The 27,595-nt window shown below is 41.6% G+C and overlaps 1 protein-coding gene across 1 annotated transcript in view; it reads left to right on the top strand.

Moving 5' to 3' along the window:
* Positions 1 to 25,047, top strand: part of plpp4 (phospholipid phosphatase 4) — a 54,690-nt gene extending 29,643 nt beyond the window's left edge. The window contains exons 4-7 of the mRNA XM_086122873.1: positions 2,287 to 2,350; positions 2,655 to 2,779; positions 10,250 to 10,420; positions 21,536 to 25,047. Of these exons, the coding sequence (XP_085978999.1) occupies positions 2,287 to 2,350; positions 2,655 to 2,779; positions 10,250 to 10,420; positions 21,536 to 21,744 (569 nt within the window). The 3' untranslated portion in view covers positions 21,745 to 25,047. The remainder of the gene's footprint in view (positions 1 to 2,286; positions 2,351 to 2,654; positions 2,780 to 10,249; positions 10,421 to 21,535) is intronic.
* Positions 25,048 to 27,595: the final 2,548 nt, after the last annotated feature.

Raw genomic sequence — 27,595 nt, 5'->3', positions numbered from 1 at the left:
AAACCATTGATGGAAGTAAGAAAAATCTTTGGGCCAAGTATGGATTTTTGTGGCACACTAGGTGTTACCTCAATTAATTCAGAATTTGAATTGCCATCCGTCACAAACTATTTCTGCCCAATGAAGTATGCCTCAAGCCATTCAAGAAGTTTGCCAGCAATTATGAAAGTGTACAGTAAGTAGGATCTTAACATAAGTAAAATGCATCAACATATGCATCATCAATAATATTGATCCAATCATTCAGAATACCTAAAAGCTGGGGCACAAGCGACCTACAGTATATTTACGAAATCCGTGCTGATTATTTTTTAATAGCTGAATAGTCTGAAAAAAAATTAAAGGCATCAGTGACAAATGACAAGTTTAATTTAGCGGCATGACAATTAACTGCTATCTCCAAAAAAAGAATACATTTTTACAGCTTTTATGCTCCTGTAACAGCCTCTGTAGCTAATGTTTATAGTGTCTCGCTAGCCAGTACAACACCACCGCACTAATGCGTTCGTAAATTCAGAGGAGAGGATACAACATTTTCATTCTATGAATCGTGTTATTAGGGTGTCAGAGTGAATGGCTTTTTTCTTACCGGATCGTGACTTCAGTCCAATGCTACGAAGCAAGCACATCATACAGGGATTGCTGTAACTTCTACACCACATGTCCATCTGGAGGTATTTAGGTGTGTAATCAGTCCTGCAGCTTCTTTTGCAAAGTATAACCTTATTCTTATCAGAGGTGGGCAGCTCACCAAATTTTGCCAGTACGTCATTCGTCAGCGGCCTGGGCACCCATCCATCACCGTCAGTCAGTCATTTTTTTCAAGCCAAGCCAACCTATAATGATCCGTTGGTCAGTTTGTCATGTTATTTTAACAGTGCTATCATCATCACTTCTGTCAGTAAATTTCACCGATTTGCCAGTCCATCTGTCATCAATCTGTCAGTCCCCCCCACCCAGAAAAAGATTCATAGTTCAGCAGATGAATAATCAAATTTGATTAAACTGGTCAATGGAGTGCACTAGATATCAGTGTATCTACATCATACGGTGGATATCCAAGAACTTGACATACACATACACTTCCAATATTTCACATGTCAGAATCTTTTTAACTTAACAGGAGCATGGTGGTGGTTGCCTGCAGCTGTTTTATCTCATAAAATGGCCAAAACCTTTAGTTAAAGTTTAAAGTGGCTCATACAAATAAAGATGTATCGTATTCTATTGTATTGTATTACCTTAACCAGAATCCTGCTCCGCATTGTGGCCAAGAGTAGAATCCAATTCAAGTCACTTGTACTCCTGCTCCTGTCTATACATACGAGCCATTGTGATCTTCTTTTTCATCTTCTTAGTTCTTTGGCGGACTACAGGTCTTTGAAGCATACCGCCACCCTTTGTACAGGAAATGCAAAGTATTACTGTACCATATATAGTCAACACAGTCCACTCAATCCTGCCCTGTCCTTTTATTGTAACAAAGCCACACTGTCGGTCGGAGTGTGGCATACACGTGTGTGTTTTTTTGCCTTCTTATATCGGTCAATGGTATTGACAGCCTTCATGAGTATTCGATACCTTTAAATAAGTCTAGTATTGCTCGCCCATCCCTATAGTTCCTAGCAATACATTTTCCCTGGCAGTCGAGGGGGCAGGGTAGACAATCTTTCATTTGAAGAAGGGATGTTCCCTCAACACACTGTAGTGTAATTTCTTCAAGGCTTGAGTAAGAGGTTGAAAAGTATTCTATAACTCTTAACACTCTTGACAAAGGCATGTGACAGACCTAAGCTTTATGTTGCCCCAAAAAAACCATAATATCTCCTTTCAATATAAAAAAAGAAAGAAAAGGGGTACCATGAATCAAAGCTCATGTCACAGATACTTTTAATGTGCTCAATGGATGATAAATGACTTTCAGCTTTGAAACCTTTTTTTGCTCCTTTCGTGAAGTGATATTATTTGGATTTTCAATTGATCTTGGGGTTTTGGCAAGATGGTAGGGGGTGATTTAGAGGCTTTCACATCTTGTTAACTGTTAGACGCTTCATCATGTTGCGGTCTCCAAGAGGTGTGCCTATATGTGTGTGTGTGTGTGTGTGTGTTTTAGAATGGCAACAACCTTTAATTTGTGTGTTATTTTAGAACGCGAGAGACTTTTAGACTTCATTCATTGGGTGAATATGTTTTACTGTTTCTTGAGTCAAATGTGATTGAAATGGTGTGGCAATCTAGCTCAATGAGAGGCATGTTTGACTATATTTGCAATTTTCCCTGCTGCAGCAGTGTCGCTGGCTCTCGCCCTGAATGGAGTTTTCACAAACACTATCAAGTTAATTGTTGGCAGGTAAGCAAAAGCTATTGGTAGTATTCATTTCTAACCTTTCCCTAGGGTACAAACAACGGTGGCATAGTTTGTAAAGTGTCACGCCAGACACACTAGTTTCCTACACACTCGAGTATTTTAAGGATACAACAGAGAATTGTCTCCTCAGTGTCAGGAATAGTGCTAACACAAGTTTCACTGCTCACTCAAAGTTCCAATTTAGGTATAATCCATCCAAATTGTTCTGTACTGCTTGATGCAAATGGGGCTTCAATAGTAAAAATAAATAAATAAATTAAAATTAATGGTTGCATTTTACCCCCAGACCAAGGCCTGATTACTTCCAGCGCTGTTTCCCAGATGGACAAGTGAATGTAAAAATGCTGTGCACCGGGGAGCCACATCTGGTCTCAGAAGGTCGCAAGAGTTTTCCCAGCAGTCATTCCTCTTGTAAGTAGCAGCCACATCACTTCCAGCTTGTGAAACATGACAGGAGACAAAACATCACATGCTCAATAACTCACTCAGAACAGACGATTCTGCGGAAATATGATCAATTTATTTGCTCCTAGTCTGCTGGGCATGAATAATTTCACAAACAATTTTTTTGCATCCTCTGGCCAAGCTCTTTTACTTCATAGGGGTGTTGAATAATTCAAGTGTTTTATTTATTAATTTATTTTTTTGTCCCACTGATTAATGTAAAGAAACTTGCATGCTTGGACTGTTTGCTGCTGACCATAGAGACCTTAGTGGTGCCTCCACAATAAATGGTGCAGAATGCATGTGTGTGTGTGTGTGTGTGTGTGTGTGTGTGTGTGTGACAGAGAGAGAGAGAGAGAGAGATTTTGTTTCTAGCATTGCGATGATATTTTATTTAAATGAATGTGTGTGCGCTTCTATTAAACATGGTTGATATAATAAATATACAGTAATTAAATTCAGAGTTTCTTCTGTGTCTGAAATATATTCTTCAGTCTGTAAGGTAACAATTGGTTTTGGCTAAAGGAAAATGTTGCTTTTGTCTCCACTATTGGGGACATGTAGTATATTGACAGGGTGAACTAGAATTGCGTGACTGAAAATTTTCTTTGACTTAAAAGCAGACTAAAATGTCATCGAATTTTGTTGACTAAAACTACACTGTGTCAAATCATCCAGTTTCAGAACTGTAAAAACTTTCCAACATCTTGACTTTAGCCACACCTGCTTCTAATCAACCGGTAGGTGAATGAGTTAATTTACCAAAGCTAAAATGTCATCAGTTTGAGTCAACTAAAATTACACTAAAATAAATGACTAAAATGATCAGACTTTTAGTCGACTAAAACTTGATGAGGCTAAATATGAACATGACTAAAACTAAAACAGGCCGCCAAAAACAACAGTATGCCAAAGAAGTGTTGCACTCAATGTTAGTGTAGATGCTTACTTTGAAATTACGCATAAATCCATGAGAGAAGCCATACTCTTAAGCAATCTCAAGCGATGATATTTAAAGGTTGATTCAAATTAAAAATGTAATATGAGAAAACATTCACGTTCAGGAGAAGCATAATTGTGGTCAACTGAACATCTCTGTGAATATATTACTTTGTTCTTCCACATCTAATTAAGAGTATGTAAATCCGGGAGAATGCTTCAGTGTGATTTTGCAAAGTGGACAAGTTTCTTGTGTGCAGAGAAATCTATGCAAAATACTTGGTAATTTCTATAATGGTGTTTAATTAACACTGTTTACTTCCTTAAAACTTCATGGAAGATTACAGTTGATGAACAAGTAGCAGTGAAGATGAAAATATTTACAACATGGGATCAAATAATCCATATCCTGTGCATTTTGATGCACAGGTGGTAATAGCTCAGTCTATAAGGACTGTGCAGACTTATCTTGGGGTTACGTAAACACAGTGGGTTTCAATCTGTCCTGTGCTTGCATGAGATCTCTCCAGGTACTCTGGCTTCCTCATACAGGCTTAATTCCAAACATGTACAGCATGTACAAATAATGAATAATGAAAATGAACAAAATGTGCTTTACCTGCAAACTATGAGCTTTAATTTGAAGGTATTTACATCAAAATCAGGTCAACGGTATGGGAATTACAACACTTGGCGTATGTGCCTCTACTTTTTAAGGGACCAAAAGTAATGGGATGATTGGCTGCTCAGCTGTTCCATGGTCAGCTGGGCATTTATGACTGCCAATGGGACCCTTGCATTTATTGATGATGATGTGAAGTGTTTCGCACAATATGATCTACTCATTTTCAGCCAAATACTTCAGACCTCGATGGACGGTGCTTAACAAAGTAGCTGGGCAATCGTCCAACGCATACATCTTAGCCAACCAAAGAGATTTTTAAGTGGAATGTTATACAATGGCCAAATTAATCAACCTGACCTGAATGTGATTGAGAATGCATTGTACTTGATGAAGGGAAAATGCTTCAAGAATGAGCAGGAACTGAAGAGAGTCGCAATTAAGGCCTGGCAGAGAATCACCAGGGATGACATCCAGCATTTGGTGGTGTCTATGCATTCAAGTCTTCAGACTGTAATTTGCTAAAGGATCTTCAACCAAATACTCAAAAGTGAAAGTTTGATTTATGATTGTTAATTTGTCCCATTACTTTTCGTTAAACAAACAAATAACCACAACAGCAAATGAAACACACACACAAACACGCACACACACACACACACACACACTCACATTTGCGCACGTGTACCTGTATATAAGATGCTGATCATATAATTAGCTTTAAAGTTTTTTGTGTGTTTAGATTTCCCTCAATACTTTTGGGTCGACAAGTCGAAGAAAGAGAAATACTCTAAGCACTCCAATAAATGTAACCATAATGTTAGATTCAAAAGAGATGTCCTCCCCACTCCTAATCCCCTTATCAAATTGGTCTGTGTCAGTTCATATTTTCTGCACCGTCTAAGACAGACATAATGGGCCATTCGATCATTGATTTATGCTCGCTTACAATTGACTGAAACAAAATTAAGAACTGTAAAATGTCTGTCATAAAAATTCAGGGTACTTTAACAAATAGAGATTGAGCTGATGGAGGCGCAATAATGAAGAGACAGTTAAAACGGCATCAGTGCGAACGTGACTGTTTAATATGCACTGGTGAGGATTAATGCTCTACTGCTGGTGGAAGGGGTAACAGATCAAATTAAAATAAAAGTGGAAGGGAGAAAGGATATGAGTCTATGCTTGTGTATGTGTGTAAAATTACCCTTCCATAGTGGATCTCTGCATTTCTTTATTAAAATCGTCAGTATGCAGTGGCGGACAATTCTCAAACCGCCACTTTCACTCTTCTTTGCACTTATTGTGTGTTTCCAAACTCGCTGCTAACCAATGTAATTGTTATCGTTGTGGGAGTGGAAGGGGGAGTCCACTTTTAAACCCACCAGCTGCTTTCAATAGCTACTTTTGCACTGGCAGCAGTATTCTGTTCTCAAGCTCATAGCACGCACGACATATGGCACGAACAAAATATGGCATTTTCCAACCCTCACTAAGATCATATGCAGAGTACAAAGTTGGATAAAGATTTGTGTTCCAAAATGTTTTCATGATAAGGTAAGAACGTTTAAAACAGTCTGTACTGGTATGGTTATTATCCTCAATTTTGTTCACAAAAAAAATAAAAATAAAAATGTAATACTATAATAGGAATGGAAAATTTCTATCCATCCGTTTTCTGTACTGTTTGTCCTCACTGGTGTTGACGGCCGGGCGGAGCCACCCCAGCTGATATTGAGCATGATGCTGTTTGGAGACTGAGCAGAAAAATTCTACTCAGGTGAATCTTTGATGAAATCTATCTACTTTACGTGACATTTTCAATTTCTTACTCTTTTATTGTACAGAATGTACAACTTGTTGTATGTACTGGTATGATGTGTATTTGTATGCGTGAAGATTGCTGCTAATTTCACTCACTGGATTTATAACGTCTGATTTATATTTTTTTAAATGCGTGCTCAACCTTCACTTTGATAAGGAGTGATGAACATGTAGCTTGTCCATTCATATTTTATTTGATTTGGCGGCGTATCCAATTCAAACATGCATGAACAAATTTCCCAATTTGTGATTTTTGACTTCTATTTTATGTTTTTGTTTGTGTTTGCCATTTTGACATGCAAAACACTTGTATTGAGTTATTCCCTAAAGAGCTGAAGTCAAGATGCTAACTACGCTTCTGTATCAAGATATTGGTCATATTTAGGCACAAATTTTCAACTAATGAATTTAAAATTTCCACTGCCTATTTCATCTGGTTGGAATATTTTATATGATCATTGTAGCTCCAGCTCTCTACATACCAGCACAATTGTTGTCGATCCAATATTCCACAGCACTAGATACTTAAAGAGCTCAAGGGCTTTCTGCATAATTGCGCACCTAAAGTTGGAAAACAACAACTGGTCACTTTAAATGGTGCAACGATTATCTGCACCAACTGCACAATCGTCAGCATAAGTACCACGCCACTGATCAATTTATCTTTTCTGGATGACTGTGCATTGTCGCACAGCTACCATTGGGTGGTACTACTGCACACTGGTACCCATACATCACGGAAGGTCTTTCCATACTGTCATGTCTTTGTTTATCGTAGGTGCTTGTTATTGCAATACGAGTGTAGCTCGTACGACCAGAGACAAATTCCTTGTGTGTTTTACATACTTGGCCAATAAAGATGATTCTGATGAACGTGAGCTAATGAGTAAACTCTTGCAGCTCCAAAATAATTCAAGTAATTCCACAACATAGGCTACTCTGCAATTATCGCAGATTTGTTGCGCTGTATTGTAAATTTAACATCATTTTACGTTCATTACAATACGATATATTTTATACTTTATTTTAAAAGAAGTCAGGTTGGATGTTTGTGTTGATGCATGCAGCTGTAAGCAACAAAGAAAATCATAAAAAGCTAAGATTGCAGCCTGGCAGGCACGTAGTGTGAGCCCGCATACCTTCCTCTTCCATTTTTCACAGCAGGTGGCTACAGTTCAGGCTTCCTTGCAAAAGAGCTCCAGAACCTGAAAATCTATTCTAAACAAACAAAACAAAACAAACAAACAAAAATCTGTAAATCCTGAATGGTAAATGGCATATTTTCTGAAATTAAAGAGGAATTTGTACATCACAAGTCTCAAACTCAAGACACTGAGGTCAGATCCAGCCCACCGTACCCTTCATTGTCGCACACTAAAGCAAAAAAAATAAAAATAGCATGTCCACCAAATGTTTGTTTGCTAAATGGATTTGTTCTTTTCATTTTGGCAAAAATCCATACCAAAATTGCATTTCTTTTGATTCCATTTTTACAGCGACTACAAGCAGGGTTTGTCTTTTTTCACCATTTTCAAACGTTTCTGAAGTTTGACACCACTTCCTTCTCCATTCTGTGATGTACACAACAATCAAAGATGGAAAATATGCCAGCACATGTTTCATCTTGGAACTTGCTTCTTCGAAAATGAGAAACAATCAGGTTGCAAACATCTGTCATCTGTCATCAATGTTTTTGTCAATGGATTCATCTATCAGGGCTCATCAAAGGCACGAAGTGAATTCACTTGAGTAATGTGCTCTTTTTGTCTAATCTTGTCCTTCCATGGCCATCTGCTGCTGCCTTCTTTCTGGTTCTTAGATAGTCATCCAGGAATCCCTGTGTAACCTCTCCACTCAGAATGAATGAGCAAATTATGTTTATTCTTGGCAGCAGGGAGACACCATGACACTCCCCAAGAATGTACTGTAATATGCATTTTTTTTCTGTTATTGTAATCCTCCAGATCCCGACTCCAGCCAATTTTGCTCTTCAAGGTTTTAGCTCTATTTTGTACACTGTGCCAGCTTTTCCAAGCTTACCAACAAAGCCCCTGATCAGAATCTAATGGGTCCTCTGTGTGAACTGTTTAAACAGGCAACATGAAAAGCTTGTAGATCCATTTCAGATTATCTAAATGTCTTAATATCCGCATCCTTTAGCAGTAAGATAAAGACATTGCTTTACAGTGATTTGTGTTGTTGTTTTTTCGGGCAGGCGGGCTTGTTATGACACATCAATGTATAAAACAAGCGCGAGTTGTTGTTTTGTTTTGTTTTTTAACAAAGAAATGTTACAGTTTTATTAATATTTATTTGTTAACATACAAAAGAACCTTCTACTTGGATAAAGTAGATGCAGCATGTTTGATATGTAAAATGTTGTCTAGTAAAAATCGCAGGTGTCTTATTCTCTGCTTGCAGGCATCTCTGCTCCCTTCTTGTCAACCTGATTAAATTTTAAATGGTCAATAGGTCATCTGGGGGTTAAATCCAACACAAAATGTGATTCGGACATTGATAGGCTACATCGGGGTAATATTTTGTTTTTTTTTATTTTTTGGTCAAAAATATGTGTCAACACCTTTATATCTATGCAATAATTTGTGTATGACTCAGGTCTGCCCCCAACCCCTCAAATAGTTATGTTTTAGGTTCATGCTCCACTTACAAGTCAAAATTGTTACAAAAAATGTCTCTTTGATGGATAGCAAATGGCCTCATATCTTGAGGGTAGAATTTCCTCCTGAGTCTTTTCTGTTTTGACCTTCATTCTTCTGAGCTGTTTGTCTGAATTCTGTGAATGAAACAGACAGTTTTAAGGTGTAATTAATTATTTAAAATTATGGGTACTTCACTCCTGTTAAAGATTACCTGTCCTCGTCTGTCCTCGTCTGCAGTATTGTTCCTCAGATCAGTCTTTGGTTTTCTTTACAGTCCTCCACATGGCTTTTAGAAAATCTGTGTCATGTTCTGGGTAAAGTCTTTCCACTGCAAAAAGTCTTCACTGTGCACAACTCATACCAAGTCTACATACCGGGTACCTTTTGTTTGTGAGGCGATCGTGAAAATCATTACTTTGCAGAAACGGCAATGTCCACATTATAGTGTAAAATAATCAGTCTCGGTGGTATAGTGTGGGTTGCCAACACCTGCAGCCAATCAACTGTTTTAACCACCCAACTCATGCGCCCATAAAGTTTCCTGGGTCTCTTCTACCAATCCAATATCCGCCTTTTTTTTGCCCAAATAACCTGAGCAGGTCCAGTATATCACTGTGGAAAAAGTTCATATTATGCTGGAGGCATATTTTTATCTTTGTTGAGTGTGGAAGAAGTACTGATATTGGAAATGCATTCCATGAGGTGTGAAAAGGCGGCCCCATGGTCCAGTAGTTAGCGCATCGCCCTCTCAGTGCAGACGTACCGGGTTAAATTCCGGCTCCGGTTGGCATGTTAATATTAATTAATATCCTAATATCTTAATTAAATACAATCCCAGTTGTCTTTGGGCAGCCTGGATTGATTGTCAGTCAATCACTGTGCAGACAGAAGACAGACATTCATACCATCACACAGCGTCAAACTAAAGCCATGCTACCTGAACGGAAGTCAGGTGCATGAACCACTTTATTAAAAACAGAGCCTATGTATACCTGGTGTTTTGAATTATGCAATCAACAGGAAAATTATTTCTTTTATCGTCAACAATAACTACTTTTCTACCAACAAGGAACATTTAATTCCTGTTAGAACAAAGTTCCTGTGGTCCAGGCAGTTTTCATTTCCTCTGCATCTCATAGGTCAGATTAGTTTACACAAATGAGACAAATGACGTATACAGGGGGAGGTGTTGTGTTACTGTGGTACTCATTACTGACACACTATGGCTCTTAAATATCATTGCAGTGAAAAGAAAATGCTTACGGTGTCCTGCATGCCACAGATTGACATTTCTGTGATGAATCATAACACGACTAAAAGTTTAAAAGAAAAGTCGGAGTGCAACCTGAATGAGGAATTTGAACTGATTAGTCTTTCTCTTCTCCTAATTAGTTGCATTCTCCGGCCTTGGATTCACTTCCTTCTACCTGGCGGGCAAGCTGCAGTGCTTTACTGATCAGGGCCGAGGTCGTGGCTGGCGCCTCTGTGCCATGGTGTTGCCCCTCTACAGCGCAATGATGATTGCTTTGTCCAGGACCTGTGACTACAAGCACCATTGGCAAGGTCAGCCTGAAGGCTCCAACCTTGAGTTGTATTTTACATTGTGTTCCGTTCAGAATAAAGCATCCACGCATGTGCAGATGGCTGTGACAGTATGAAGATTGAAAAGTCAATCTGAACACAGCCCTCTTCTATGTGTACAACTCAAACAAGAAAAACAAGAAATGTGTCAAGATGATGCATCATCCAGGAATTAAAACGCCATGAACAAGAACCAAAATCTTCCAAACAGCTTTGTCATATTTATGTGACTGCATGCATTTTTAACTCGGCAGCATTTCTAATTGCTTCAGAGTACAAGTGAGCGAGGATTTGATTTAGCACCCTTTAAAAATGTTATAAGTCTTGTCGAGAAAGACGGAAAGATTACGTTCCACATGTATGGGACAGAAAATGATAACGAAAGAACTGATGTTCTATGTGGACAGCACTGTCATATGGTATTTTTCAGTTTTTGTGAAGTCCAGTGTACACATTGTGTTGATAGGAAAGAAGTTGGGATCAGGGTTCGATTTGAAAATATGACATAATCTAACTGTGAAGTCTACCTCCTCCACCACCCCATCCCCAAATCCCAAGGAGTCAAGGTCAGGAACAATGCATTACAGTCGTATTAGCGCACATAACATTTATTTCAAACCCTAATTAAAAAGATAATAATTATATAACGCACACATGCTTATTGCTATTCAAAGGAATATGGTTCGGATTCCATTTTTCAAATTTGCTCCCGCGTGATGACGATTGAGTCTCCATGCTAAAATAATTTAAAAATGTACATATTCATGTACTTGATGGATGATATCATCGGATTTATTTCATGCTTGCCATGTCTTAAATTTTCTTATAATATCAGTAAAATACATCTGCTGAGGTTTTCACACACACAGGTTGATTCAATACAAAGTGCATGTAGTTCCTCAAAATTATTTACATTTTTCATGCGTGTCTGCACTCTTATATGAGTCAACAGTACGTACAGTATGTGGTATTCCCATGTCAAATTTTAACAGACATATTTACCGCTACTCCTACAAACATTAGTACGTGTACCATTATATTAATTATGTATGATTTATTTATTATTATGGAACACAATTCTGCTACTCTTTGTGCAAAGAAAAAACATGCCTAAATGTAGCTAGTTCAGAGTGAGTTGGATATCGATCGATTTTAAGTCGTTCTAAGTTGTTAATGGAGCCACACCACTGACATCAACATCCTCACTAGTTGCGCCACCAAATCCGGTGAGGATTTTAGTGTTGAGTCTTTTTCATATATTTTTTGCCCTTCTTCAGCAATGTGGAAGTGAGCCACGTGCGGTGAGTCATGTGTGAACATAAGGCATTAGGGAAAAATAGTCTCAGACACGGTATGTGTAACACGGGCTACGTCTGTTTTATAATTGCTAGAGATGATGAAACACTCTGGGGCAGACAACGGGTTTCTACTTGGACCAGTAAGGGGACACTAGGTTCGATTCACTGGAGCCAATGATGTCACCATTGAGGGGGTGGCATGGGCAAAGAAACAAGACAACAGTTGTAAAACAATTACCTTTTATATCAAACATAAACACATGACAACAAAATTATTATCACGACAAACACAGTGACAAAAAGGTAAATAAATCCAATTTAGTCTCAACCTCTTAGTTGACCTTTCCTTCAAGCAAAATAATTGGTGATCACCTTTCTCAACACCGGTGTGAGTTTCTTTTTTTTTCTTTCAATCTGAATGAAATAACTAAGCACAAAATGTTCTTGTCAACTCCTGTCGTACAAAATAAATTCTTCTAAACATCACCAACACAAATAAAATAAAATAAAGTGCATCAAATGTAATATACTGTATGTTCTTTGGTTGGCTCGCCACCACCACTGTACCCCCTTTTCCAGCACTTGGTAGAAGTCAGGGCACCGTAATGGAATCCACTCCACTGAAGGCACGCTAATCCCAGCGCTGTCCTCAATTAGAACTCCACAAAAGACCCGGCCAGAAGAATGTCGAATGAGACTCCGACGACGTTATACGGTCGGCGATATCCCAGCGGTACGGAAAGCTAACGGCTACGTTAGCCAGGCACAGTGCTCGAGGTTGCGTAGAATGACTCTCTCTTTCTTCCGAAACACTTATTTACAACAGTCGAAGAATACGTCCGTTCGCGTTCAGGTCCCGTCAGAAAAAAAGAGCGAGATAGGTTGCGCCGCACGTTCGTGACGTCACGAAGGTGAAAAACGGCACCTCTCATTCGCTGACACCCCACTAGTATTCTGTGCCCTGATTCGTTCGGGCCACGGCAATATTCAGTTCTGTTTAATTAAGCAAATTTTAACGACGCTACTCTTTTAGTCAATATAGATTTTGGTTAAGTCCACTCCCCATTGCCTCATGCCATAATCCGGGTTACACCCTCCCCCCCAGAAGGTGTGCACGTCTCGGAACACCTACACGCATGGTTTTCCTTCAGCATTATATCATGAACAACGCAGCAGTGTGGCTGCAATGTTTCCGCAATAACCACGCTCAATTCATGAAGAAGAGCTTTCGCAGCAGTGAGCAATGGCACTCCTAACTGAGCGTACTGCAATCTCTCAGGCGGTTCTCTGTTTCTCTGTGAGCGTCGGACTTGATGACATTCCTTAGCATCATCAAAAAGTGCAACAGGAACTTCTCCGAGGGGAGGGCCGTTGTTCTGGGATTCTCTATTACTGCCAATTGATTCATCTAGCATAGGTGGGGTTTCGATCAGGGCTCCAGCACTCTCAGACGGGTGGTCGTCCTCTACATGAATCTGCGGGACTTCTGGCTGAACAATTTCTGGCCCTATCTCAAAACTTGGAAGGTCACTCAGCTCAAGGGGTTCGCCCGTTGATTTCTCCATTGTGGGGGGGTCTGCTTTCATGTGATGATCAACCATATCTTTTGAGCAAGTCTCGACAGTCTCATTCCTCTCTTCGTCCTGCATCATCTCAGCCACATACTCTCTTGCAGCCTCAGCAACCATGGGAGCAATCCGCTCTTTCAACGGAAAATTCTCTGGAACCCTGCCGCTGCTTGGCTGTTGCCACACTCCTGACTGTGTAGGGTTGGTGCTGATAGTTGAAGAACAACCAGGCAATTGAGGCAAATAATAGTGGCAGTACTCCTGATCTTCTGAGGGGGCATCATCATCATCATCATCTGGTACCTCATCATTGTCTGAAGTGTCCCTTTTGGTTTGGCTTCTCGTCAGCGGCCTCCTGACAGTCTGCCTCTCACATCTTTCACCAGTGCTGGCAGGTAAGAATCCACAGGGCAACAGCAAATCCCTATGTAAAGTCCTCTTTGGACCCTCCTTGCCTTCAGGACGCACTATGTAGACAGGAAGGCCAGCCACTCTTTGAACCACCACCCACACATCGGGCTCCCATCTGTCAGCCAGTTTGTGCTTACCCCTAATTTTCACATTCTTCACTAGAACACGATCATTTGACACTAGTGTAGATTCTACAACACGTCTATCGAACCGAAGTTTGTTCCGCTTGGCGGTCTTCGAAGCATTCGCCATGGCCAGTTTATAGCTCTCCTCCAACCGACCTTTCAGGTCCTGCACATACTGGGAGTGTGATTTCCGAGAAGTACAAGCAGGGAGGTTGAAGGCTAAGTCGACTGGCAGTCTCGGCCGTCTGCCGAACATGAGTTCATAAGGGCTGAACCCAGTCACATCATTCCGAGTGCAATTGTAAGCGTGCACTAGGGGTTTGACAAAATCTCTCCAATGAGTTTTGTCCTGGTTCTTGAGAGTGCCCAACATCTGCAGAAGAGTGCGATTGAATCTCTCCACAGGATTGCCCCTCGGATGGTAAGGTGTGGTTCTCACCTTTTTGATGCCTGCTATTTGACACAATTCCTGGATAGTGCGTGATTCAAAATCTGGACCCTGGTCACTCAACAGTTTTTCTGGAAAGCCATAATGCACCAGGAAATCCTCCCATAAATACTTAGCCACAGTTAGAGCTTTCTGGTTTCGAGTGGGGATGGCCACAGAATATTTTGTGAAATGATCAGTCAACACCAAGATGTCTTTGATACCGCTTCTGTCAGGATCGACAGATAGGAAATCCATGCAGACCAGTTCCAAGGGCCTTGTCGTCTCGATGTTGACCAATGGTGCAGCTCTCTCAGGCTGGGCTTTGCGACGCACACAGCGTTCACATGTCTTAATCTTCTGTTCCACATCTACAACCATCCTAGGCCAATAAAAGCGGGATCTTACCAGATCAAGGGTTCGCTCTAGGCCAAGGTGGCCAATGTCATCATGCAGGCTCCGTAACACTACGTGCCTCAACTCAGTTGGCAAGGCTAACTGATGGACAGTCTGTCCCTGCTCCTGTCGGGTTCTGTAGAGCACACCCTCTCTCAGTGCGAGGCGATTCCACTCTCGTAGCCACAACGCCAAAATCGGAAGCTCTTGTCTTAACCTAGGAGAGGGTTGGCTTCCAGACTCCAGATGCTCAATCACTGTTCTCAAAACAGTGTCATCCCTCTGTTTTCCTGCCAATTCACGCATGGTAAAGTGAGGGACAACAGGAAGCCCGTGCGCACACTCCCGTTGGAAACTCTCGGGCATGACATGAGCATCAGTAGTGAGAGACTCCACTAGGGCGGTTGATGGACCAAAACTTCTCTCCTCTCCATGACACCATTGCACTTCATGTCTTTGACATATGGCTCGTATTGCCTCAGGCAAAACTTTGCCGAATCCGTCCTGTTCGCCCATGTGATTCAAAGTGAATTGTTGGATCCTTTCGGCCTCCTTTCTTGACACAGGGTCATCGTCAAGCTCCGCGGAGGGTAGTCTTGAAAGTCCATCTGCATCTTTGTTCTGACTTCCTGCACGATACTGAATTTTAAACGAGAAAGTGGACAAAGATGACAGCCATCGGTAACCTGCAGCATCTAATTTTGCAGAGGTTAGTATGTAGGTCAAGGGGTTACTATCTGTGATCACGACAAACTCGGCTCCATAAAGATAGTCACTGAATTTAGTGGTGACTGCCCATTTCAAAGCCAAGAATTCCAATTTATGTGCTGGATATCTTGACTCACTTCTTGTCAATCCTCGGCTTGCAAAGGCAATTACTCTCATCTGCCCATCTTGCTCCTGGTACAAAGCCGCACCCAGTCCTGTGGTACTTGCGTCAGTGTGGAGGAGGTATGGAAGTTTGGGGTTGGCAAAACCCAAAACAGGGGCACTTGTGAGCTTGCTTATGATGTCGTCAAAAGCTTTTTGACAGGCTGCTGTCCACCTTGTTCCAAAATCATCTTTTAATCGAAAATATGGCATGTCGGCTCTTTGTGGTTTTTCCTTTCCCTGCTTCCTGACTGGTCGGTACCCCGCTGTGAGCTCGTTAAGAGGTTTCACCACCTGTGAATAGTCCTTCACGAACCGCCGATAATAGCCAGCGAATCCCAGGAAGGACTGCAGCTCCTTTAAGTTTTTTGGCACTGGCCAGGTCTTGAGCGCGCTTATCTTGTCGGGATCGGTCTCAACACCATGTTGCGAGACAATATGCCCAAGGTATTTGACAGATGTCTGGAAGAATTTGCACTTCTCGGGGGACAATTTCAAGCCATATTCTCGCACCCTTTCCAGGACTTTTAATAGCCGCGTCTCATGTTCTTCAAGCGTGTCAGAAAATACAATAAGGTCATCAATGAAAACAAGCACCTCTTTCCTGTTCAAGTCAGCCAGGCATCGTTCCATGAGTCGTTGAAAGGTACTGGGGGCATTTGTCACTCCCTGTGGCATTCTGTTAAACTCCCAAAATCCAAGGGGACAAACAAACGCCGTTTTCTCCTTGTCCGCCTCATCCATCTCGATCTGATAATATCCGGATTTCAAGTCCAGAACTGAGAACCATTTTGATCCAGTTAACAAAGAAAAAACCTCTTCCAGATTTGGTAGAGCATAAGCATCTTTGATGGTCTGGGAGTTCAACTTCCTGAAATCAATGCAAAGCCTCACCGCACCATTCTTCTTCCGCACGACGACTATGGGCGACGCAAATGGAGAGACTGACTCACGAATAATGCCCGAGTCCAATAATTCCTGCAGATGTTTCCGGACGGCATCCACATCCTGTGGATGGATGGGCCTTGCGCGATGCTTGAATGGAGTATCATCACTCAGTCGAATACGATGCTTCACTTTATTGGTGCAGCCATAATCTGAGTCATGCAGAGCGAAGACTTCGGGCATAGAACTCAATAATTTCACGACTCTGTCTTTCCAACTGAGCGGCAAAGGGGAATTACCAAAATCGAGGTCAAGCTTCGCACTGGGGCAAGAGGCGTTCCTCACAGCCTTCTCAGGGCCCACAACCTGCTGAACTGAGTGGATCTCAGCCAAAACAGTTCTGGGGGAGAGTCTGATATCGGTCTCGGTTTCATTTTTCACCACAACTGGCACGTGGTATGGTTGCTTGGTTGCTAGCGTGCAAAGGGAATTGGCAACTCGTAACCCCTTTGGGAGGGCGGACTCCTTAGGAGCCTCCACCGTGGCCCATTTCCCATGGTGAACACTGCTTGTGTGGAAAAGACCATTGACAACAACAGTGTGACCAGCCGGTATCACATTGAGATTATTCATGGGGGCCCTAACCTGCCCCAAGGTATCGATGCTTGCTCCCACTCGTCTGACTTCCAGAACTTTGAGCACCACCCCATATCTAGGGACAGAAGACGATGGCTGCTGCCCATGGCATGTGATATAGTCAGTGTAAAGGACGTCCAGAGTATTGGTACCGATGAGGATCTGAGGCGAGGCACTCATCGCGGGAACCACCAATGCTAGGGTTGGGACTTCAATGATATTTCCAACGAATTCTTCAGGAAATGTCAAGTCCAATTCTATATACCCTAAATAGGGCACGGCTTGGCCATTTGCCCCCTCCACTTCTAGTTTGATGTCTACTAACTCGTTCAAAGACCTCAGATGATGGTGGGATAGATCACGCTCATAAATAGACTGGGGAATGGTCGTCACTTGCGACCCAGTATCGAGAAGGCACTGATATTCTTTTTGATGAATGATAACTCTTGCAGTGCATTTAGCACCCACCAATCCAGGGGGTAACCTGGAAAAAGACCTCTGTATGGAGGTGCACTTCTTGTCAACTTTCATGGATTCATTAGGGCTTCTCATCGGAGTTGATTCGGCAGCCTCTGTTCGCCCTGACACAGAGGCCCCCATTAGTTTAAATTTCTTGAGCAGGGTGCACCATTCTGCTGATCCCATTCCTGCTGACTTTTTCTTAAAGCACGTCTCTTCTCTTCAACTAGAGAGGGCTTTGGCTCATCTTCGCAGGTTCTTGCCACATGACCGTCTTCGCCACAGCGAAAGCAATACCAGGGTCGAGGTCGGTCCACAATCTCATTCCGGGATTTCAATGTTACATTTCCTCTTCCATGTCTTAAGGGCTGCTTGGACTGCGTTAGCAGTGCATTAACTTGGGTCTGTAATGTGGCAATCTGTTCTTTTAATACCCTCAACTCAGTTGCTCCCGAGTAGTCACTCTTAGTCGGCAAATACGACGGCTTCACTTTTGTGAAATGAGCTTGAACGTCAGCGAGTTGCGTCTTCACTCGTTTGAGTTCATCCGCTTCAGGCAGTGAGGATCTGACGAGTGGGGGGTTTGCAACATGCAGTGCGGCTATTTGAGCCCGCATGTCCTCCACTTGAGTTCTTAGCGATGCGGTGTCGGACATGTCCTCTTTGGGTACGGCACAGGTAGCCATCTGACTCAATACAGTCTTTGACTTTGCTGAGTGAGAACAAGGTTTTTGCAGTCCCAAATGCACCTTCTTGCGAATTTCTTTTGCCTTTACTTTCTCTTCTTCTGTTCGAATTAGCACCACAAGTTCGGCAAAAGTGGGGGGTGAGTGTTTCCGTCGTTCCAGCTGGAGGTCAGCAATTAACCCATCCTCCCAACACCCCCTGCAGAACTGTTTCAAAAGGTAATGTTTTTTTTTGGTGTCAGGTAATCCACCGCGCCGAATAACTGCACTTAGGACACTCTGCAGTCGGTGAAGGTATTGCGAGGGCGTTTCCTCACTATTCTGCAGGGTTCCCATGAATTTAGCCAACAGCTCTTCTCCATCTTCCACTGAACCATAAACAGAATCTAATAACAGGAGGTACTGTGCTGGGGAAGCTTGAGGGCCGACCTGCTGAGCGACTTCAGTGGCAGGAGGCAGTAAACTGTCCAAAATTTTACGGGCTCTATGCAGATCAGATAGGGACGGATCAGTCAACAATAAGTCCACATTCACTCTCCAAGTTTCATAGTCTAGCTCATTGTTGGGACGGGGGGTTCTACCTGAGAAGGGTCGAAATCGAAATGAGGATGATGTGGCATCGCTGGATCGCACAACATGCTCAACCACCATTCGTTGCACAGCATGAGGATACACATCTTCTTCGGAGAGAGGAATGTGAGTCGTCGGCGACTTGCCTCTGTCGCCCCGTTCAAAGGGTGGTTGGAGAGGTGAGGGGGAAGGTGGGAACACAGTTGGCAGGCTCTTGAATAGTTCGGTCGGGACCGAACCCAGCACCGAAAGCGGGGCTTTTGTCAGACTCATAATAGGCTGGCCCTCTTCATGCCGAGAGCAACTTGGATTTTTCTGGCTATTAGGCTGGGGGTTGCGACTACTACCAATCTCTCTGTGAGCTGGAGACGGTACTCCCTCTTCCCTTCCAACCCTATTCAACTCATCCTGCAGCACCTCTCGGAGCGGTTTTCCACTTCGACCCGCAATTGATCTCAATTCTTCAAGATAACTTCGCTCTGTGTCCCCAACTGTGGATGTGCACACAGCATCGAGGGCACGTACCTGCAAGTTGACATCTTCGAGGTGCGGACTTGAATGTTCAAGAGGCAGTAAAGGCCTGATAGATTGCATCGCGGCACGATTTTCAAATTCTACCACGAAGTGTTGATGGAATTCTGAATTTGTATCGTCGATAAAGATCACTCGCTGAATGGGACCATGACTGGCCAACAACTTCTCGAGGTCCGGATCTAATTCAGTTTGGGTTAGCCCACGAATAATGACAGAATTTGAAATGTTCACACCAGCATCAATGATTATGTCCATTTTCTTGTTTCAATGCTTTTACCACCCCTTCAGTCGCTTGGCTCCTGGCTGGCTCGCCAAATTTGTAACACGGGCTACGTCTGTTTTATAATTGCTAGAGATGATGAAACACTCTGGGGCAGACAACGGGTTTGTACTTGGACCAGTAAGGGGACACTAGGTTCGATTCACTGGAGCCAATGATGTCACCATTGAGGGGGTGGCATGGGCAAAGAAACAAGACAACAGTTGTAAAACAATTACCTTTTATATCAAACATAAACACATGACAACAAAATTATTATCACGACAAACACAGTGACAAAAAGGTAAATAAATCCAATTTAGTCTCAACCTCTTAGTTGACCTTTCCTTCAAGCAAAATAATTGGTGATCACCTTTCTCAACACCGGTGTGAGTTTCTTTTTTTTTCTTTCAATCTGAATGAAATAACTAAGCACAAAATGTTCTTGTCAACTCCTGTCGTACAAAATAAATTCTTCTAAACATCACCAACACAAATAAAATAAAATAAAGTGCATCAAATGTAATATACTGTATGTTCTTTGGTTGGCTCGCCACCACCACTGTACCCCCTTTTCCAGCACTTGGTAGAAGTCAGGGCACCGTAATGGAATCCACTCCACTGAAGGCACGCTAATCCCAGCGCTGTCCTCAATTAGAACTCCACAAAAGACCCGGCCAGAAGAATGTCGAATGAGACTCCGACGACGTTATACGGTCGGCGATATCCCAGCGGTACGGAAAGCTAACGGCTACGTTAGCCAGGCACAGTGCTCGAGGTTGCGTAGAATGACTCTCTCTTTCTTCCGAAACACTTATTTACAACAGTCGAAGAATACGTCCGTTCGCGTTCAGGTCCCGTCAGAAAAAAAGAGCGAGATAGGTTGCGCCGCACGTTCGTGACGTCACGAAGGTGAAAAACGGCACCTCTCATTCGCTGACACCCCACTAGTATTCTGTGCCCTGATTCGTTCGGGCCACGGCAATATTCAGTTCTGTTTAATTAAGCAAATTTTAACGACGCTACTCTTTTAGTCAATATAGATTTTGGTTAAATCCACTCCCCATTGCCTCATGCCATAATCCGGGTTACATATGGGCTACCACCCACAATCCACCTTGCTTGATTGCACACAAACACTAAAACACTCCTCTGAACCGAAGGCTAGCCAAAGAAGACAGTCCACCCCCCAAAATATGGCCCCTCTGTGATTTGTTTGTTCTCCACAAATGTTGTCCCCTTCCTGCTCCAGCAGAGTGTCAGCATATGCAGCAATAGTACAGCCTATTAAACCCGAGGGGCCTCGGTCCGCTCTCAGTGTATACACAAGCTGGGAAACACCATTAGCCTGGCAGCTGTATCGTGCTTGATAAATACTCATAGTCCCATGATCCCGTTAGACTTTTTTGTGAGCTCGGTCTTTTGAGGCTTTGCCTTGCCACCCAATCAATGTCACTGTGCGGCCATCATCTTAATTGATTGCATTAGGTCTCTGACTGTTAAATGTATTTGACAGGAGTCAATGAAACATTTAGCAAGCTCATGCATTATACAGTTTCTGGATGGTGGGAACTGGCCTTATATTCCATTTCAGTCAGAAGGAGAGAGAAATAGAGTTTAATAAGACCTAAGAGCATATTTGTAGAGTGTGGAAGTGTCTCATTCAGAATCTGCAGCGAGAAGCTGAACGCTAAGGTCTTTTTATATTCCCCAAACTTGTATGATAGGATTTGGATGGACAGTTACAATATGCTGCAGAAGCCTTTCCGTATCCACCTGAGACCATTGCAGTTTATTTACTTTGCATTCCAGTTAATTCTTATTTACTTTTAAAGAATATGCACGCTGAGGCCGTCTTAACACATTCTGCTGCACTGAATTAATTTTTGGTTTCACAGCAAGTGTGACAGAGTTAGGCTCCGATTAACAATGGCAACATACTTCAAAATAAATGCCCTTCTGTGACTGTGCAGATGCCTTCGTTGGAGGAGTAATCGGGCTGTTGTTTGCATACATCAGCTACCGCCAGCACTACCCCCCGTTTCTGCACGCCAACTGTCACCTTGCCTACGCCAGCCTGGCTGCCACCACACACACATCTCTGCATCCTCAAGAGGATCAGCGGCCCACTGACAATGCCATGACGCTCCCCTTGGAGGGCTTGACTGAAGCACCACTATGACTAGTGGCCACTACCGAGACTTCTCACAACACCCCCAGCAAGCCAGCGAGCCCACCTCCACATTCCCACTGACTACATGGCTCTTATGTACGGTACATTCCAGTGGACAGTAAGCCACTCTCCTCTGTTCTCTTAATTTTATGTCTCGTGTCAATTACTTTCTTTTTTGTGTGTGTTTTATACTGTTCTTGCTTAGCAGCTGTGAAAGTCCAGATGTTGATCTAATATACTGTATGTTAGGAACTTAAGAATAGGAAACATGACTATTACAAGGTGGAAACAAATAAACACGGGAAAAGCTGAGGGAATGGTTTGGGTAAAGGCGTAGAAATAACTTCTTTTTTTTGTCATTAGAAACAACTTATTCGGAAATGTATCCGTCAAGAAGTGGTTGATTTTTTTTTTTTTTTTTTTTTTTTAAGGTAGATAAAAAAAGTAAAAAGAAAGAAATCAATCTTCATTCAACACAGTTATTATGTTCAAGGGAGTAGGATCTTTAGGATGTTTTGCATTGCTTCACTAATTGAAAAGGAGTAATCATGCCTTGAGTGTGTAGTCATGTTTTTGGTGCTCATGGTCGTAAATGCCACACATATGTACCAAAGCAAGTACAATGGGAATCATTGAAAAAGCTTTTCCCCCAAGGAAGCTTGATGGTCAGCTCGCACTAAGACGCTTTAGCGTAAAGGTGTCAAACTCAGATCCAAGTTTGCTGCTACTCTTTCTTGACTTCTCTTCAAAACTAGTTAGATCATCAAATTCTGGGGGCAATTGTTTAATATGATGTGGAAATGATAAGATTTACCAGGGGTAACGGTAAATGTATTCAGACTCAGATGAGTTGGTACGGAACATATTAGGTCAGGGACATGAAGTGTCGATTGATTTGCACTCTGGCACATCTAATGTGAAAACAAACACACTCCAGCTTGGCTGCTGGCTTGAGGCCATCAGGGCTACTGATGTTTTTATTGAATGGAAACATCAGTGCATTATGAAAAAAAAACAATAATAACAGCTGTCATTGTTGTTGCAGCATAATAGTTTAGACTGGCGAAACTATTACTGCTCTGAATCTTTCCTTTCCTAAGACGAAGAACTGTGGATGAAACAAAAAGAACATGTGATGCATCAAACTAAATTTTGGCAAAGCCTTTATACACCAAGTGATTATAAATTCACATGATTTTACAGTTAAATGGCCTGCTGAGGACAACTCTAACTGTGATGAAAACTGGCGTGACACTCCTGCTTGAGCATCTCGTTCTGTAATCACTTATCAGGAACACCATGAAACCACTTCAATATAATTTAGATCTGAAAGCTATTGAATATTCACACACTCTGAATCATTACCAAACAGTTCACAAGTTGCATTCATTTAATTGAATACAAAAGTTTTTGGAGTTTTTTTTTTTTTTTTTTATTGTTCGAGTTAGAGGTTATTTGAGTGGATCTTCATTTTAATTTTAACCCCCGAAGCTGCTTTGGAAAATAATATTTAAAAATAGCTACTCTGAATTACGACATGGCAATAACGAAGATGTCTCCATGGCAACACAAGAACGAATGTAGAACCGATATACGTGGAGGGCAGTAGAGTAGATATTTTACTCAAACTTACTTATTCGGCATATTGTCATTCTACATTTTCTCTATCGTTGTCATATTTTAAAAATGCTGTCTTGTATCTCACCTCATTGTTCCAGACTTCCTCCCACAAACCCTCAATTTCCTTTCGACCGTGTCTCATTATGAAACTTTATTTCAAATTCTTTAACATGTGCCCAATGGTTACACACGAACACAAACGGTTGCTCAGTCATAGCTGAAATCAATAAGAAGCAGGTAGGAATTGGTAGGCAGGAAGTTAGTCTTTGCTAAAAAAAAAAAAAAAAGAATCCAAGATAGTCCTGCATTTATCCTCATTAAGTAGAGGTCACTGCAACTGCTGCTTAATGAGGGCATCAGCAATACAGTGTATGAGGCCCCCAAGGAGGAGCTGCGAAATCCAAATCAGCATATAGTCTTTAAGCCCATGAATAAATATATGATCTAGTATTCCTAAAACAACATACCTAACCCCCAAAACAGCATCCATGGAACCTCAATAGAGCCCGCAGTGTGAAGAGTGTGGCTATTGTGTGCGTGTGTGTGTGTGTGTGTGTGTGTGTGTGTGTGTGTGTGTGTGTGTGTGTGTGTGTGTGTGTGTGTGTGTGTGCGTGTGTTTGCATGCGGGTGTACCGGTATGCATATGTATGCATGTGCACAGTTATTAAATCTCACACAAGTGCAACAGCAAAGGACCCTTGAAGTGGAATTAATTTATCATGTCCTGCACAGGATGACTTGAAAGTTCAGAATATTTATTTATACCTGGGACTACGTTTACATGCAGTCGATAACACTTTAAATACCCGAATATTGTCAGGACTCGGGTTGTCAAAGACCATGTAAATGCATGCAAAACCCCGAGTATGCTCTTATTTAGGTTTTTAATAATTCAAATAAGACCCCTGAGCTACCCCTTTTCCAACCTGAATATTTTATCATAAAAACAGGTTACCTCCTTTAAACGTGAGGTTGTTATTTGGCTTTTGAAAGGGTTATTGCATGTAAACATAGTCTGTGAGCATTAATATCAGAGTAACTAAATGTGACCGCTTGATTTGTTGGCATGATGTTTGTATTTTGCCAATTGATTTTCTCCTATTTTTGTGTTGTTTTAAAAGAAAACATAATTCCATGTGTTTTCATTTGGTGCCATTCGCAGATTTAAAATAAGTGACACCTTTTAAAATAATGCATGACAAAACACCACTAGTTTTGTACAGAGAGGCATAACTTCTGTTCTTCAAATTTAATTCAAATTTATGGTACTTGTCATGATCTTCTTCACCGCCTCACTCCCCAGTGGACTCAAGGGAAATGAGTAAGTAATTGAAGTTGAATGAGTTATTGGATATTGTTATGAAAAAAAATGTCTGAAGAATAAATGTGTGTAAGATTTAGGAATTGTTGTTCATGGCATGCTAGTTCAGTTTGTAAGAAAATGAAATTGTTCATTTTTAAAAGAAAAAGCATGTCTTACTTTGACGGTTTCCCTGAGCTGTTCTGAAATGTCAATACTACGTAGATGTACATTAAAGGATTGCAATTATGTGAAATGCTGATGAAGAAAAAAAATATGACTGCAATGGGGTTTTTAATTGTGTTTCCCTCATAGAGCTTCCCCATTGCAGGAGAAAACAGGATGTGGTGTTTCAGTATGTTTATGTAGACAATAAATACATATTTATATGATCCATCTATCTGTCAATTTTCTGTTCAAGTAAGTTATAGTGGCTAACTGTATTGTTTCAAAGGCATCTCGAAAGAAAAAAAGATGGAATATTTTCTGGGATTTTCTAGGACTAATTCAAACCCTTGGTGGTGCATTTGGTGGCTGAACCACCGCAAGATGGTCCCCTCAGTGTGAAAGTTAAAGCCTGACCTCTGGGCTGTTCATACCCTCCCCTAAGGCAGCCCGCTTGTTGAGCAAATATAATTCAGCCACTTGTATCTTGAGCTCCATAATCTCCTTTTCTCAGCCATTACCCAAAGGTCAGGACCATGGTCGGACTCAAGTATGAATTGACTGGAAAATTAGGAGATCAGTTCCTCCTCTGTAGCTCGATAGACTGCTGATATTGTTCTGATACACCTGTCTCTCCCCAGCTTTCCTTCTGTCACTTTTTGGACAACTCAATTCTACAATGAAAGGTGTCTCTGCACGTGTTTGGGTGGGTATGTCTTCGGGTCTCCAGACTTATCCTGACTAGGTCATTGTCTGGGTTTGTCAATAATAATGAAAAGAATCAGCCTCAAAATTAGGAAAGGAAAGGGAAGAAAAGAGAAAATGAGAAACTTTGAGTAGGAACTGCAGATGGGGAATCCCCCTTCAAGGATGACCAGGATGTAATGGATGCTGAGTGCCATGTTACACAAAATATGATGCCATACAATGTTACTTGAAGATTTTATTTATATACGCCTTCTGGTCACTTCCGAGTTATTCTTACTTTAAAATAAACGGAATTTAAAAAACAAACTAGGAACCAATATTCTTTAGAAAGAAAAGATAAAGGAATTCTCTTCTTGGATCATAAATCAAAAAAGCAGTTGAGGAATATATGATATTTCTGCAGACTTGTTGCGGATGCTTGGAGGATTAAAGTTTGAAAGTGGATGCAATTTTTGCTGAGATGGATAAGATGTCCTCTGAATATACCAGACCACATTACTCACCTTGGAGCGAACATGAAATTGTGTTATTAGTGGATTTCATTCATTCAAGCCTGTCTCACCAAGAAGGTGGATTGGACCACGGTGGAACGTTTTTCCAACTTAATGTATGGGTATAAAGTTGCACCACTCCCCACATGCCTCATTCGGATGTAGAGGGGGAGCAGCTCATCTGTAAAGAATTGTGCTTTGGAACTGGAGGGGACGGGTTTGCATCCCGCTGCGGACAAAAATGTAAAATGGCATTTAGTTGTTGGAGAGAAGCATCTCTGCTTGCTGGATACATTCGAGCTGCCCTTGACGAAGGGCACCCAACTCAAATGGCCTGAATCTCTTTTTGCTCTGTGTCGTGTGGAACGTTGAATATACAGCAGTGGTTAAGTTGAATGTCCATGTTTTTTTGTGTGTGTGTGTGTGTTTGAAAAACTTTCTTTCATGCAAATGTCCATCGTCAAATCAGATCCCAAGTCCCAGGGCCCTAGTTTGCTTCTTTCTTTATCTCACATGTGACTCCGCTGTCCACTTCCAGTATTTAAAAGTTTTTTAAAGTCACACTAGCCCAAGATCCGTGTTGGATCAAGTCCAAAGTCTCTTTGTTGAAAAGTCTTTTACAGTGGTCTTATGCATGACAATAACTGTTTGTATGCAAGCACAGTGCAACCCCCAGCTCGGCATGAATCACTACCTAAGTGGAAACTGACATTCATAATAGATCAATAGCAATGAGCAGACAGCTGTAGATGTACCTCTCATGCTCCTGTCAATTCCACCGAGTGCTGTGCTACATCGCAACTCAGTGAATTCTGTCATGTCTGCCTCATTAATGCACAAACTCCAGAGTGCCAAATCCACCACAAACCCTCAAGGGTGGGTCTTAGCGTGTGTTGTGTGTGGTTTTTTTGGTGTGTGTGTGTGTGTGTGTGTTTGAAAAACTTTCTTTCATGCAAATGAATGATTGCACTCTTGTGTTTCTCTGTCACAGGCCACAATTGATCCACATCTTTCAGAAGTTTGTTGTTAAAAGTCAGCAAATGACTGTCTGAATGGAGGAATTTCAATGAGGTCATTGCTATAAGAACATTGGGAAAGGATCATAAACATTTTTACTTTTATTATATTGAATTCTATCATCCCTTGGATGACTTGACTTTTGGTTTAATTCTAAATCAGTCCTGTGTAATCTCTCTGATAAATCCTCTTCTTTCCTTTTGTATAATTATGGACTCATTCACTTTGTAATGTAATCAAATTTATCTTTACAGGAGTCGAGGTTAATATTAGCAGCTACCAGCCATGATCCGTATGCATCAAAAACCCCAACATGATGTAGAAATCACTTTAAATGCATGGATTTGTATGAGAAACCAGTCGAGAGTCTGAGTAGGCACTTTAAATTTGTTCTGAAAAACTCATCACTTAAAAATACAACAAAGACCTGCAAACCTGTCTTATAAACGTTCAAGGCCAAGAATTACCAACACTTCATTCAACACTTCATTCTGCCCTGTATCTTTCAGCCTTCCACAAACAACAGCTAGCTGCTCCGTCAGCTGCAGTAATTCCACCT

The sequence above is a fragment of the Hippocampus guttulatus genome, chromosome 10, assembly GCF_054856545.1.
Source record: "Hippocampus guttulatus isolate MCC_2025c chromosome 10, RoL_Hgut_1.0, whole genome shotgun sequence".
NCBI lineage: Eukaryota > Metazoa > Chordata > Actinopteri > Syngnathiformes > Syngnathidae > Hippocampus > Hippocampus guttulatus.
The sequence above is the reverse complement of the archived record's forward strand: the minus strand, read 5'-3'. Positions and strand labels throughout refer to the sequence as shown.